At 43.2% G+C, this 15524-nt stretch overlaps 1 protein-coding gene across 5 annotated transcripts in view; it reads right to left on the reverse strand.

The window, feature by feature from the left end:
* The window catches only part of ERBB4 (erb-b2 receptor tyrosine kinase 4), a 972415-nt gene that overhangs the window by 157762 nt on the left and 799129 nt on the right, over positions 1 to 15524 (reverse strand). For all 5 annotated transcript variants that reach the window (XM_073306719.1, XM_073306718.1, XM_073306716.1 and 2 more), the window contains 3 exons: positions 12988 to 13120; positions 9508 to 9630; positions 6877 to 6975 (listed from right to left, as the gene is read on the reverse strand). In XM_073306719.1, coding sequence (XP_073162820.1) covers positions 6877 to 6975; positions 9508 to 9630; positions 12988 to 13120 — 355 coding nt within the window. The remainder of the gene's footprint in view (positions 1 to 6876; positions 6976 to 9507; positions 9631 to 12987; positions 13121 to 15524) is intronic.

The raw sequence follows: 15524 nt of genomic DNA on the forward strand, positions 1-15524 counted from the left end.
GAGGAAATTACCGGTGAAGGCAGAAATAAAAGGGAACATGGCCTTGAAACAGTTCTCGTTAAATGTCTAAAAGCAGTTAACCTTCAGCGGGGCTCAGACTTCCAGCTTCTGTGGCGGCTGTCACTCTAGGGGGCTTGTGCATGGCGTGTGTATAGCTTTCAAGGACAGCTTGATTTCTGGCACCTCTGGATAAGTTGGAAATTGTAATTGCAGTCACAGCGAGTTTCTGTGCCTGGAAGTGACAGGCAAACAGGTTCCTCTTCAAAGTGGTTACACTTAAAGTATGTGTAAAGTGGGAGGGCAAGAGGGACGGCACAAAAGGGGATCTGCAATCAAGAGCTTGGGTTTTTTCTTCCTTCTAATAACTTAGCATCACAGGGTGAACACAACAGTGTTTGGAGGTTGTCGGAAGCATAGTCGTGCTGGGCAGACTGCTGTGGTGTTGCTTCTCATTAGTAGGCACTCTTTTGGGGACCACTAAAGCCAATTTAAAAGAAAGATGCATGTATAGAAGGTGGAAGAGAAAGACAAAGGAAAATGGCAAACCATTATGGAAACTCCTAATCTATTCATTAAGCTGCCCTTTAAAATGGGACTCAGTATTCAATGCTGCTGCATTTCGTGTGCAAGAAAAGCGTTAGCTGTACGTGAGGCAGGCAGCAAACTGCACTACAAAGTGGGACATCCAATTACAGTAATGTCACAATGCTTTTCCAGATGGGCAGGGACTGGCAGAGTGGCTGAGGTGATGCTTTCAACATTTACCAAGAAGACGAGCTAGTTTCCTGAGGCAAATTTAGAAATGTGCTGCGATCTTTGCCCAGGATCCAGGAATGGTGTTGGGAACAAATCATGATTCAGAAGGATGCAACAGAGACACCATTTCTTTCCACTACCAGCTATGTAGTAATACAGGCTATGATCCTTCAAGGATGTTGATATGAGAGGACCAGGGGCCTCATCAGTGAGGGTCCCTGTGAGCACATGGGGCTGCCCATATGGAGCTCCTTAAAGGTTTAGGACGATAGAATGGTTGGCAAGGGACAGTGCTGAGAATCCAAACTCTTAAACCTGCTTCACAATCCAGCGCAAATACCGAAAAAAGCAGAAAGGCTCTATCTGCATCTCCAAAGTGCTTGTCACACTGTTATCTAGCCACTCTGGAAGGAGCACAGAAAATGGTGTGATTTGTCCAGAAAGGCCACGCAATCCTCTTGCATGGAATAATAGTTGAAGTCTGAGAGCTTCTCTCACTGTAGGCTTTTGAATGCCACTTTATTTCACCATCTCTATTTCGGCAGGTGATTATTCACTTCAGACTTGTGAAGCGAATACCCGTTCAGCAATGAACAGTGCACATTCACAGCATGCCTTACAAAACAGAGCAGTTTGCCTTTGCCATAAAAGGTGCCTACGTTTTCAGAGAAACCTCTTCTCTTTCATTTTGCAGTTAAAGCAGCAGATTGGCAGCCTTATTAATATCGTTCTTTAGGCTGGACAAACCTTCATCTTTCTTCTCGCATTATCATCAACACCCCCCCCCGCACCACCACAACCCCTCACCCTTATGCAGCTTTAATGTATTTGCCACATACTTGGTAGACGTGGTAGTTGCTAAATCACTGGATAATTTTATTTACTATCTTTACATATCGCTTAACATATCTCCTGGTCACTGCTGGCCGGCCATTCCTAGGGATCACAGGGAAAAACAATAAGTCTGGCTGAAGTCAAGAAGCTCCCTAGATCTTAATTATAAAGTCATAAAACAGACTCCCTTTGCAGTTCTCTTACCATGAAACAAATGAGGATGGAAAATGAATTTCCAATCATAAATCCCAAACCCTTCAGTTTAATTTTTCCCAAGTTAACTTGTTCATGTAGCTAAGCAGCACTTTGCCTTCTATTATTAGCTTCTAGCCCAATATCAGCTGACCAGCATCAGTCAAACTGTCTTCATCTCAATGAGCTTGGGGACTCCCAAGAATCTCTGTGTATGCAGACTTCAGCTTGCAGCTTCTAATTATTTCCTAACAGATAATGGAATGCTTAAGTTCAGCGAGGTTAGATTAAACTTGTAAATGGATCAACCCGCTGGATAAAATCATAGCTCGCGAGATCACCTCCCGGAAACACCGAGTTTATTGTTGATGAGATCAAGGGTCCACTTGATTGCCTGTTTCACTGTGACAAACTATTATAATATTTTTAGCATCACAGAAGGTCTATTATGCTTTCTAATTGCAGCATAACTTGGGAGCCCATAATAACCCTAGTTTTACTTATCTCTTTGCCTTGATGTAAAGCCACCTGATTGGGCCAAAGGCTGTACATGGCTTGTTAGGAATTCATGAGGGCATCAAATTAATTTGAGGTGGGGGAAGCAGTTTGCGCAGCCTGGAAATTATAGACTGCTGCTTAAATGTTGTTGACCCAGCCAGCAGGGGGAGTCCTCCCCTGCCTACCCTCGATAACTGTCCTCTCCTCCTGCATATCCGTACCCAGGACCCTTATGTTCTCTTACTGCTGCCAACTTTTGGCTAATGGGGGGAGTTCGGTTCCCTCCTGTTGCCTCCTGGGCCTTCAGGATACATCAGCTACTTTCCCCCAACTTCTCCTTTCAGACAAACCAGCTGCAAGAGACATTGCTCCATCAATTCCAGTGGTGATCTGCTGCAGATGAAATGTGGTCTTCCAACCAGAGAGAAGGAACAATACCATGTGACTCAGGCAAGTAATCATATGCTGTGAATAGCTGAAATGAACCACAGACTTCACTACCTTCACAACTAAGTGCAGAACTCCTCAACCTAGTCTTCCCACAACAGTAGCAACTACCTCCACTAAGGAGAGAAATATGGAAGTTCACACATAGATTTAATTCCCACAGCCTCCTGTTGAGGAGGGAGATGTATAGGCCACTTAATGGAATTTTCAATGCTTTATTCAGCATTGGAAGATGCTTTCGACTACGGTGCTAGGTGGAAGAAACAGATGGAAAGAACTGTACCAGGAATGTGTAAAGAAAACAAGGAAAATACTATCTTCTGTGCTTCTTTGAAAAAATATTCCAAATTAGGGATGTAGTTTGGTAAGACACTCAGTATTGCCTGACAGGAGGAGCGGGTTGTCTATGCCACGTGCTAACATGATGCATTTATACCATTATAGGCATTATGGATCCATTAGCAGGTGTTCAAGGGTGCTGAAATGACAGCCTAGTTGCCAAATTGCCATGCCTTATTCTCTTTTAGTGCAACATTTAGCAGAATCTCAACTGCTCATAAAGCATTCTCTGACTTGCTTTCTGTCGACATTAAAAGTTTTAACAAGAACCAATGGGCCCTACTGCTAATCTCTCGGTCTTGTATGGGATGCTGGATCTTTTCTGTACATCATTCATGCCACTCAAATGGTTAGATAACCTAAGACATACCATTGTGTACATGAATCGAAATGGATTTTATGATGGGTTCTTCTCATTACATACACTCTCAGACAGCAATGCTAAACTTATCAGTTTTAAGTGCAAGGTATAAGGACACATATCACGATGTATGAAATAATTCCTCACAAGAGGCACAGTTATACTGCATGCTTGCAGAAGATTGAAGGCTAAGTGCTTTTAACTAACCAAGCCGTTGGGAATGTCTGTAAAAATGCTTTTCCAGAACAACATAATTGCTTTGACTTAAAGTTTTGTCATGTTATTGGGGTGCAACAGTTTGACAACATTGTTATGCCAATAAAAAGCTCAGTGTAGACAGAGTTATACTGGTATAAAGATGCTTTATATCACTATAGCTTATTTTGCTCCATCAAACTGGAATAAGATCAACTGACATAAGCACTTTTATATTGGCTCAACTGAATCTACACTAACAATAATAATAAACCTAGCTGTTATATATAGTTTTTATCAGTATCTCAAAGTACTAGGCTGGCCTGATGAAAGTGGCAAAACTTTTAAGTGTAGGCAAGACCTAACTCTCTTATATAAATACATTTTTAAAAAAAAGCAACAAGTGAGTTCAGGATTGGGTTCCTGTTTATTTCAAAACACAGAAGATGTAGGGGGAAAAAAATCTCTGCCAACAGATCACAATAAAATGGGCACTGGTAGTCTCTTCTAAAGAATGAGATTGACTCTTCTGCCACCAATAATTATCGCTAGTTATAGAAAGTCCTCAGGGATACATGTGGTCTTTGTGACCCCAGGATTATAGCAGCATCTACTGAAGGGTGTCATGTTAAGCTAATGCTCTCTCCATCGTGCTGTCCCTTGTCACTCTAATGACTCCAACAGAGCTACAGCTGGCAATCTGGGCCAGAGTTTTCAGATGTGTTAGAACTAAGATGACTCATCTTTAAATTTTCTCCACTTTGTGACCACTGGGAGATGCGGGGGGAGAAACCGGCTTCTAAGGGACCGTAATTTGAAGTGGGACTGAGCCTAACATGACTGCTTTTGATACATGCTACTGTTATAACTTTCTAGAAGGGTAAGGAGACAGCCCTTATTTCTGAGCAATGTATCGAATGTTATGACGTATACACTGAAGGCAGTGGTCCGGTGAATAAAGCATTGCTCTGGGTTATGCCTGGCTCTGATACTGAACTGCTGGGTGATCTCAGACAAGTCACTTCCCCTCCCGGTGCCCAGTACCCCCATCTTTATGTGCCCTCCTTTCTGAGGTGCTTTGAGATCAAGGGATGACAGGCATTATGTATGCACTATTATATATGATTGTTTTCTTATTTTATAACTTATCAACAGACAGGGCCAGATACTCAGCTGGTGTCAACTACATAGCTCCACTGATGTGACGGACGCTGTGCCAAATTTACACTAGCTGAGGTTTTGGCCCACAGAGTTGAATTCTGCCATTAAGTAGAGAGGCTCAGCTCCCACTGAATGGCCCTTCGTTCTTTGCACATTTATTTCACAGGGAGGCTTGACTATGATGCATCAGGACCCTAATGTTTCAGGTATCTATAGTTATTACTACTCACTTAGAAGACTGACAGTGACTTTGCCCATTAAATAAACATTCAATCCTCCTTAGAAACACCCAGTGGAGGAGGGCTATCAGAGCAGAAGTCAACTTGGCCTACTTTGGCTTACTTCTTTGTTTGTGAACAACGATTATTGATGTCATCAGCATGAACTGTGCAATGCTCTGAACAGTGTTGAAAATACCTTGATCTCAGTGTAAGCCTGAGAGTTCACACATGGTAATTTGTCTGAAATAGCTGAAGCTGTAATTGTACATTTCTGCTGGTTTATCAATGACAGAGTAGACTACATAATGGGAGCACAGTTTCCATTTGGTTTCTGCTATCATTAATGCTAATCAAGTTACACACACACACACAACCTTAGAAATGCAAAAGTCTTCAGTAATTTCCCAGTTAAAAAGAGGAATTTTATAATTTAGGGCTTGCCAAAAACAAGAAGAAAACTCATCTGGACTGTCAAAATATTGTCTCTGCATGAGACACACATGTTCATAATGACAGTGACCTTTTCGCTTAAAACTGAGCTGAAAATTGCACTTACGGACTTTGTGAATATAAAACTTATTTATAAAAATATGATCCCAACCTCTCACTAACAACACTCTAGATCGGGGGTTCTCAAATTTCATTCCACTGCGACCCCCTTCTGACAACAAAAATTACTACAAGACCCCAGGAGGGGGCATTGAAACCTGAGCCCGCCCAAGCCCCACCACCCCAGGTAGGGAGGGTCAAAGCCTGAGTCCCACTACCCCTGGGGGCAGGGGCAAAGCCAAAGCCAAAAGGCTTGAGCCACAGGCAGAAGGCCTGTAACCTGAGCCCCACCGCCCAGGCTTCAGCTTTAAACCTGGGCCCCAGCAAGTCTAAGCGAGCCCTGGTGACCCCATTAAAACTGGGTTGCAACCCACTTTGGGGTCCCAACCCACAGCTTGAGAACGCTTGCTCTAGATTATTAAAACTGACGGGCTAATAAAAATCCAATATACTTTTTCTCACTTTCCCCCGTTTACACGTGGTTGGTTATTGCAGCTCTTGGACCCTCCTTGCCTGGTGTGGAGGACGTTAGAGCAGCCAGGGGCCTACTCCGACTTCTGCCACTGGGGACCTCATGCCAGCTGTTTCACCACGCACCCTTTACACACATGCCCTACCCCCTAAGGGAGCCGGGTAGACACCTCCACTGGTGTATACCTGCCTGCCTGCACTGGCTCCCATAGAGCATGGCTGATTTAACACGTCTGATGTTCTGAGCCCTAATTTTGAAGACTGCAGGACAGAGAGGGCTGAGGATAAGTTTCCAAAATGACAGTGGGGAGGTGCGGGAGAGCCAAGGGTTGTACACTAGACCTGACTATGTTGCTACTGGGGGTAGTGTGTTGTAGCATCAGGCTACGTCTACACTAGGAGTGGATTCCCCAGCTTGTATGCGTATACTCATGCTAGCTCTCAGCTAGCTAGCACAAGTATAAATAGCCATGGTAACATGGGTACTGGCAGCAGAGGCATGGCCGAGCTCTGCCCAGTACCTGCCCGCTGCTTTTAGGAGGCTTTATACTTGCTGCTGCCCATGCTACCATGATACACTGCTATTTATACACATGCTAGGTAGATACCAGCAAGCACAAATGTGTGTACATGTGCCGGGGGATCATAGCACAGACACAGGCTTAATTAAGTTTTAGGGCACCTAGAGCCCTTAGACCGGCATCCACTTAATACTGAAATAGAAAGAAATAAAAAAATAGGCAGAAAATTACCTTTACAGTTTGTGGAGATTACAGACTGATTTTTTCCCACTGTCAGCGCTAGCATATTATATATAGGCAGAGTCAGAGAGGTTGTACACCTCTTACTTACATCCATAAACTCCACATTTGCCTTGGGACCAGTCGTCTCATTAAGGATTTTAATAGCCACAGGAATCTTGACTGTTTCTCCTTCGGGAACCCAAATACCCTAGGGAAGAAAGATACAAAAATTAACTCCACACCAATTGTTAAATCTTTCTCCGTGGCTATATCTCTTTTCATGATACAACATCCAGTTCAGCAAGGAATATCAGAACTCAAAACACACACAGTAAGTACACTGAATCATAGAAATGTAGGGCTGGAAGGGACCTCAGTTCAGCCCCCTGCACTGAGGTAGGACTAAGTAAACCTAGACCATCCCTGACAGGTGTTTGTCCAACTTGTTCTTAAAAACCTCCAGTGATGGGGATTCCATCCCACTCCCTTCAAAGCTTATTCCAGAGCTTAACTACCTTTAGAGTTACAAAAGTTTCTCCTAATATCTAACTTAAATCTCCCTTGCTGCAGATTTAGCTGATTATTACTTGTCCTACCTTCACTGGCCATGGAGAACAAACTGTCCTCTTTATAACAACCCTTAACATATTTGAAGACTCTTCTCAGTTTCCCCCTCAGTCTTTTTTTCTCGGGACTAAACAGGCCCAGTGTTTTTTAACCTTTCATCATAGGGCAGGTTTTCTAAACTTTATCATTTTTGTTGCTCTCCTCTGGACTCTCTCCAATTTATCCACATCTTTCTTAAAGTGTGGTGCCCAGAACTGGATGGAGTACTCCAGCTGAGGCCTCACCAATGCCAAGTACAGTGGGACAATTACCTCCCATGTCTTACATAAGACAGTCCTATTAATACACCCCAGAATGATATTAGCCTTTTTCGCACCTGCATATGTTGGCTTATAGCCAATTTGTAGTCCATTATAACTCCAAGACCCTCTTCAGAAATATTACTGCCTAGCCAGTTATTCCCCATTTTATAGTAGCGCATTTGAGTTTTCCTTCCTAAATGCAGTACTTTGCTCTTGTCTTTAGTGAATTTCATCTTGTTGAATTCTCTAATTTGTCAAGGTTGTTTTGAAAGCTAATCCTGTCCTCCAAAGTGCTTGCAACCCTTCCCAGCTTGGTGTCATCCGCAAATTTTATAAACACATTCTCCAAGCCATTATCCAACTCATTAATGAAAATATTGAATAGGACCAGACCCAGGACAGACCCCTGCAGGACCCCCCGCTGGATATATCCTCCCTATTGGAAATTCAAAGACAAAACTGCAGAATGGAAAAGTTTTAGTGTAAATGAACCTTCTTGACATGAAAACTCCATTTCTGCCCAGTAATGTCAGCATGTCCATAACACACAGAACTATCCATGTTCCTTTGCTCGGCCTTGCTTCCAAGCAGTGGTGTAGTTAGGAATGGCAATTTGGGTAGGGCTCAACTTACAGTGAATGGGTACCAGCAGCAGAGAGCTTGTCTGGGTTCCTTTTCGGCTCTAGCACCCTGGGTCCCATTTCCTATCGCAGCTACCCAGTGTAAGGCATTGTTTGCCACATTGCCCATGTTCCTTTCTGTCCCATAGCTGCAGACACCTGGCTCTGACCTCTGTTGCTCCTGCCTGCGTGTCTCTGCCCCACTTCCACAAGGAGCCTGTATTGGGCTCTGCTCCCCTAGTTATGCGCTCCCTCCGTCCCTGTTGGGTGGGTGAGGGGGCAGTTATTGACTGATCTGGAACAGCTGGGCAGAGGAGGGTTGGCACTCCCAGAAGCAGAGTCTCTGTCTCCTTGCCAGGCCTCTGGAGCAAACTGCCATTGATGGCGGTGTTACAGGAGACTGGGGGTGGGGATTCTCCTCCCTACCTAGCCCTGCCCCCTGGTTATTTTTAGTAAAGTAATGGACAGGTCACGGGCTCCGTGAATTTTTGTTTATTGCCCGTGACTTTTACTAAAAATAACCGAGATAAAATCTTAGCCTTAATTATAAGGTGCTGGTCAGGTTTCTTGGAATTTTGAAATTTCATCACAAGTTTAATTACAAAATGTTGAAGATGTGATTTTTCCCCACTTCTTTTTCAACCAACTCTACTTAGTGCTTCTAAGCACTTTAACTATGATCGTTAAACTGTGGAATCCAAAGTGCTTAATAAACGTTAAGGGAGATTTGCCACTGTTTTTAATGGGAAAAGGACCAAAGCTTAGCTAATTATGTTTCTATTATTGTATAAGGGAGATAATTATTACTATACCCTTTTTACAGCTCGGTCAAATGAGGTACAGAGATTAACTGGCTTGCACAATGTGCATACTACATCAGTTATTGAGCTATAAATAGACCCACAAAATCCCATTCCTGTTCTTTAACGTCAAGACTATTTATCCTGTACATTCTTCAGGTCTGTATGTTTGTGTGAGGCATAATTTTTCTCTGCATGCAGAAACCCTTGTGCCTATACCAAGGGAAGCTGAAATCAGCAGTTGAAACTAGATATGTACTCAGGATGCATCATCATACCTACAGATGAACTCCCCTGAAAGGCTGTGGCATGTGGACCTCAGGTTATGATTCAGACCCATCTCTTATATAGACAAGGGCTGGGTCCCACACTGCGATGTAACACTTTCAGTGATCCATAGGGTTCAAAACAGAAATAAGGCCACTCGACGCTATTCAGTGAAGATACTTGCCTTATACACAGTTCCAAAGGCCCCAGAGCCAAGGACCTTGACTCGCTTTAGCTCAGTTTCCTTCAGGATACGAAGCTGTGCTTGGTTGGGTGCTGTGCCACTTGGAGTCAAGGGCTCCACCAACTGCAAATCAAAATTCATCAAGATTATACACCGGACACAGGAAGACCTCGTGAGAATTCCTGTTGAAAATTTTCATCTGGTTCCTACTCATTCCAGTTGGCTAACTAGTTATTACAGTAAAGCAATGGATCTAGTGGTCTACTGGTGCCAGGGCGATCGATTCTCCAAGTGAAACCGGTCAAGGCCAGTAAAAAACCAACAGAAACCAACTGAAGGATCCTAGTGGAGTATACAGTTTCCACTAGGCGCTGCATGATGCAATTATGAACTGGAAACTGAACCAGTGTCACAATATGTCCCCAATGACTTTTGCTAATTGCAGCAAGATAAATGTTTTCTATATGATGGAAACACAGCATTTATTATCAGTGCACCATATTCTATTTTTGGTAATTTTAGTGCCCCTTTAAAGTGGCTGTTTTGCTTTTGAATAATTGTGACTTATTGGTTCATCAAATTCTTATCCTCTTTTTGGGGAGTAAGGTTCATTGCTCTATGCTTTAGTTGTGCCTTAAAGGAGGGCAGCTTTTTCAGAAGCAGAAAACATCTGCAGTAAAACAAGAATTTACAGCTACAGCTAATTTATTGCAAGCACTGGTACTTTGTGAATTACAATCCAACAAAGTTTGTGAATGAAGTACAGAGGTATGCTCAGTCAAAAAGCCAGCCAATCTCAGCAACATACTGCCTTTGACTGAAAAACAATGTTTCTTTAAAAATAAATGAAAAATAAATGAAAAGGACAATACTCTAAACACTGACAAATAGCCTGTCCTCTCTCAGGAGAAGGAAAATAATTAAGGGCTACTCCTACTCAAATTGGTTTGAAACCACTGCAGTATTTCAAAGTGTCTGTTTACAAGGCTAAGTGCATTGTGCTCTTCAGTTTGAGCACTATTATCATGCTTCTATGAGCATCATGGACTACTTTGTTAGCTGAACAAACTGCTTTCGTGCAAGTAGAAATTCCAGTAGCTGGAAATTACTTTAAAAAAGTACTTAAAGAAAATATATAACAAAAACAAAGAGCAACAAGTCAAGTGAGTACGGAGAGTCTGACAGCAATATTTTCAAAGGTTGCCTCCCTCTGGCCCCCAATATAGTTTACTTTTCAGTACTTGTTACGGTGGAAGATGTAGGTCAAATGTAAAAAAAAAGCAAAAAAATATATACAGATATGGGAGGTGGACACACACAGGGCCACAATCTTGGTTCACTTCATAGATTCCCACAGAACTTGCCCCCAAATAATTCCTATTCCCCTTTGTGCTGCCCTGGCTGTGCAAAGGAGATGGAATCTGGGGTTTCACCCATGCCAGGGATTCTCCCAGTCTAAGGCCATCCCCAGAAGATGAAGAGTTGATGTACGTTGCTCCAACCACCATCCCCAACAGCCAACCAGCACTGGGGCACGCTGGGGTGGAGAGCAGCAAGAAGGAGATATAACAAGAGTGGAGGTGTAACCCATTGATCTCTGTGTGTTGATCTGCAGAGGTTATGGATCTGTTACAGACCTCAGCTAAAAAGCCTGGCTCTTTAGCTCAAGCTATAGTAACTCATACTTTTAGATGTGGATGTCCTTGGCTCACTCAACAGTGTCTCAACCAGGATGGCAACTGTCACAAGTGCTCAGCCACTGGACAGTCCTTTGGGGATGGTTGCCATCTGGCACAGGTTAGAGTAACCCCTCACCCACCCTCACCTGTGCTAGCCCAAGCAGAGAATCAGAGAGCTGTTAATGGAAATTCAGTGTCCACATAAAATAGCTGTCATTCCCTAAAGCTCTTTGCAATAATTTATCTTTAACCAACGTTTGGTTACAAACTTTACCTTAAACAATTATATATTCAGGATAGTATCAATTCCATCTACTGATATTCCTGGATGACTGATTATTATTAATAAAAATTAGAAACAACCCAAAATTGCAGCCATTCAGGAAGAAGATTAATGAAAACACAATATTGCTCTGGAAGTCATTTGGGATCAATCTCGCACCATTGAATTCAATGGGAGCAGGAGCAAGACCTTAAAGACACCAATCATAACACAATGGAATCAGCAGATCAATGACTATTGGTTTTCCTAAACTTTTTTTCCCTTTAGATGGATCTGTCTGTATTATACATCTCTGAAAGTGTGTCAGACATGTAGGGTTTAGGAGATCCTGTGTCGACCTTCATTTGTAGCTGAAAATTTAAGATTAAATTTTAATGATGATCAAATATGCATTTCCAACCAAAAATAAAGCTTTTGAAGAGCACTGAGACTGTTTTTTCCCCACCCAATAGTGAAGCCAGGATGTTAGGCAGGGTACGTTGGGCCCAAATAGTTTGTTCTAAGGCTCCATCTCATTTTTTAGCCAATGGGACCATGGGCCTAGTCCAGTTCCCACCTGAATCAATGGAAGTTTTAGCAGTAAGCAATTTTGTTATTATTTATATTGGGATAGTGCCTACAGGCCTCAAAAAGGTTGTCTTACTCACTGTACAAACTTACTCACTACCACATTGCCTTACTCACTGTACAAACATGTAATAAATGAAAGTTCCGGCACATAAGCATGTGCTTAACACCATTCGTTTTCAGCAAGGGCCTGATCCAAAGTCCAGCGAAGACAACTGGAGTCTTATCACTGACTTCAATGGGCTTTGAATATACAATTAAGTAATTAGATAAATTAGGGCCTAATTTCTGTTGGGAACAGGATAGGGACATGTATGTGAGACAAGATGATCATAATGCTCCCTTCTTGTCATTAAAATATATGAACTAATGTATCCATAGTTGCTGACTCCGTGAGTGCTCCAGCCCCAGAGCACTCAAGGAAAAAACAGTGGGTGCTCCGCACTCACCGATGGGCCCTGCCAATCAGCTCCTCCCTCTCCCACATGCTGAGCATCAGCTGTTCAGTGGAGGGCAGGAGGCGCTGGGGAGAGGGGAAGGAGCGGGGGCAGGAAGAGGCAGTGTGAAGGCAGGGCATGCTTGGAGGAGGGGTGGAATGGGGTAGGAAGAGGGAGGGCGGGGGTGGAGCAGGGGAAGGAAGAGGAGGGGCAGGAAGAGGCAGGCCTTGCTGGAAAGGGTGGAGTGAGGGTGGGCCTGGGTTGTAGGTGGGGCGGGGTCGAGCATTCCCAGGAAATCAGAAAGTCAGCACCTCTGGATGTATCAATAGAAAACTAATGTCCTAGAATAGCTTCATTCACACTATCCAATAAGTCCAGTCTATGGAAGTATTTCCAAGGACTCAGGGGGGGTTGGAATAGAATCCTAATATATTCTGTGTAAAAAGTAGAGTAGTACCCTGCATCTTTCCAAATGTTCAGCTTTTCTGAATGGTACAACAGAAAATATCCTCACCTCAGTCTCCAGGAACCTCCGCAAGGCCCTCTTCTTTTTGATGCTTTTCCGCCGAACATAAACGGCAAATGTCAGGCCCACAATGACGATGATAAAGAGTCCACCAATCACGCCTGCAGCAATCAGGGGGGTTCTACCAATCAGAATCAAAGACTTTAATGCAAGGCAGGGAAACAGAGCAAAGAACAGCTGCATGCATGAAATAAACCACCTGGGAAACTTATGAAGCGTATAGCTCTCAAAATGCAGTCATGTCAGATGATAAGTCAAGGAAAGCTCATTAAGTGTGGCATTGCTTTCCATTTTCACATCTAGGATATTATTTTTAATGCATTCTTGTGAAGTCGTGGACAAGGAAATACAACATGCACTTTGATGGCAAATGCAAACCTGCAATGGCAAAATGAGGATACATGTACCAGAAGCTTGTTCTGCAAGGAAGTTAACTAATCTGATGTCTTCCTTTTTAAATCCAACTGGATTAACTCTTATTTTTGCATATTGAGATAAAAAATAACACTGAAATTATGAAAGATTAACTGATACCACTTTGGGCTGTGATCATAAGTTAATCAAGGCTGGTTCTGAAAGAATCACATAATTCCAGAGACATTGCTACATGGGGCTCTTCAGAGAGAGTGCTTAAGATACTGTACTGTTGGAGGTGCCATGTTTCAATGGAGATGTAAACCTGAAGCCCTGATGTTTTTACAAGAGTTAGGATGTTAGCTCCCAGTGTCCATATAAATTTCACCTTAGGTAAATATCAGAGCTATGCACAGTTCAGCAGTTTTATTTGATAAGTGTTCAGTGGACTTCTGTTTGGCTTGACTTTGCATGTGATTGTACCCCCTAAGTTTTGCTATGATATTTGGGTTCAAACAAATGCCAAAACTCAAATGACAGACAAAGGCTGCCAAGTTAGGTCTTGTTTAAGGTTGAAACCATGTGACACTGCCAAATTACGCATGGCTTGCACAAAAAAACTACAAATCCCTCCCTGGCACCCACAACTCAGCCCCAGCTGCACAAAGGTTTCCGAACTTCTGAGGGGGGAGTTCGTCCCTTTCATCTGGCCATGAATTCCTTGGGAGTACACCAGACTTTTACGACCCTGTTGCCCTAGCCTCTTAGTTCAACTCCAGCTAATCTCAAATCCCTATGTCGTATTCCTCCTGGACCTGGCAGCAAAGAGTTAAGTTCTCTTTCTGCTCAAGGAGCATAGGTGAAGGGGTAACCCTTTACGGCTTCTACTCCCCACACCTCAGCAGTCTCACTACAGTCCAACCAGGGCTTCTGATCCTACATCTTGGGCAGCTTTCTGTAAGTATGCTGCTGATGCAGGGTAGTTCTCAGCTTCTTCAGCAACCCCTATCTTTTCTCACCCCAACTCTTGCTGGTCAAACAAATAGCCACAGCTGGAGAGGTAGCTACTCTGTGCTGGAACCCCTTAGTGGCTGTAGTAGAGTAAGTTTTACATACCCCATCACACTTAGTATTACCCTAGCACCTTTGAACCCTTGTCATAGACCAGGACCCCACTGTGCTAGGCACTGTACAAACATAGAACAAAAGATGGGACCTGCCCCAAATCGCTAAAAGTGTAAAACAAAAGACAAGAGATAGACAAATGATGAGTACAAGAAACAATGAGCCAATATTGTTCAACATGGCAGGTTGTGGTCTCAGCATACCGAAAGCCTAACTGTTGTCAGCTTTTTGTAGGCACCATGGTAAAAGGGGGATTTGAAGGAGGTTTACAAGGCAGCTTTCCGGATGTTCATGAGAAGCTTCTCCAAAGCCTGAGGGGTGGTCTGAGAGAAAGCCCAAAGGTTCCTGTTTGAAAACAAGTGGGCAATTGGAGGTGGGAGTGGACATCTCCATAGTGAATGAGAGAAGATAGGTAGGGTAGGGATAGGCTGGAAAGACCTTTTCAAGTAAGACAAGTAGTGCATGTTTGATGCAATAAAGAAGGGGGAGTGGGTGGAGGGATGCGAAGAGAGGGGTGATGTGGTACAAGTGATGGGCAAGTAAAATGATCTTTGCAGGGGCATTCTGAATGCATATGAGCAGGATAAAATTGCATTTGTCAAGGCCAGAGAAAAAGGTGTTGCAGTAGTCAAGATGTGAGATGCAAGCCTGGATGAGAGTTTTAGCTGAGTAGATGGAGATGAAAGGTATGTCTTAGAGATGTTATGTAGAAAGAATCTGAAAGACTAAGATATTGCCTGTATGTGAGGACCTTGACAGAGATCTGAATCTAAAGATGACACCAAGAATATGAGCCTGAGTGACAGGCGGGATGGTGGTGCTGTCCACATGATCTAGAAAGGAGGTTGTGGGAAGGACTTGGAGGGAAGAGTAAGCTCTGCTTTAGGCATTTTAAGTTTGAGCTGATGGGTAGGCATCCATGAGGAAATGTCAGAGACAGGCCAATACTTGAATTTGGACAGAAGGAGACCTCTGTAGAGAGGTAGATCTCAGTTCTTAGCATAGAGATGGTAGATGAATTTGTGTTTGTGGATGAGCTTACCTAG

Source organism: Lepidochelys kempii, chromosome 11 (assembly GCF_965140265.1).
Source record: "Lepidochelys kempii isolate rLepKem1 chromosome 11, rLepKem1.hap2, whole genome shotgun sequence".
Taxonomy (NCBI): Eukaryota; Metazoa; Chordata; order Testudines; family Cheloniidae; genus Lepidochelys; species Lepidochelys kempii.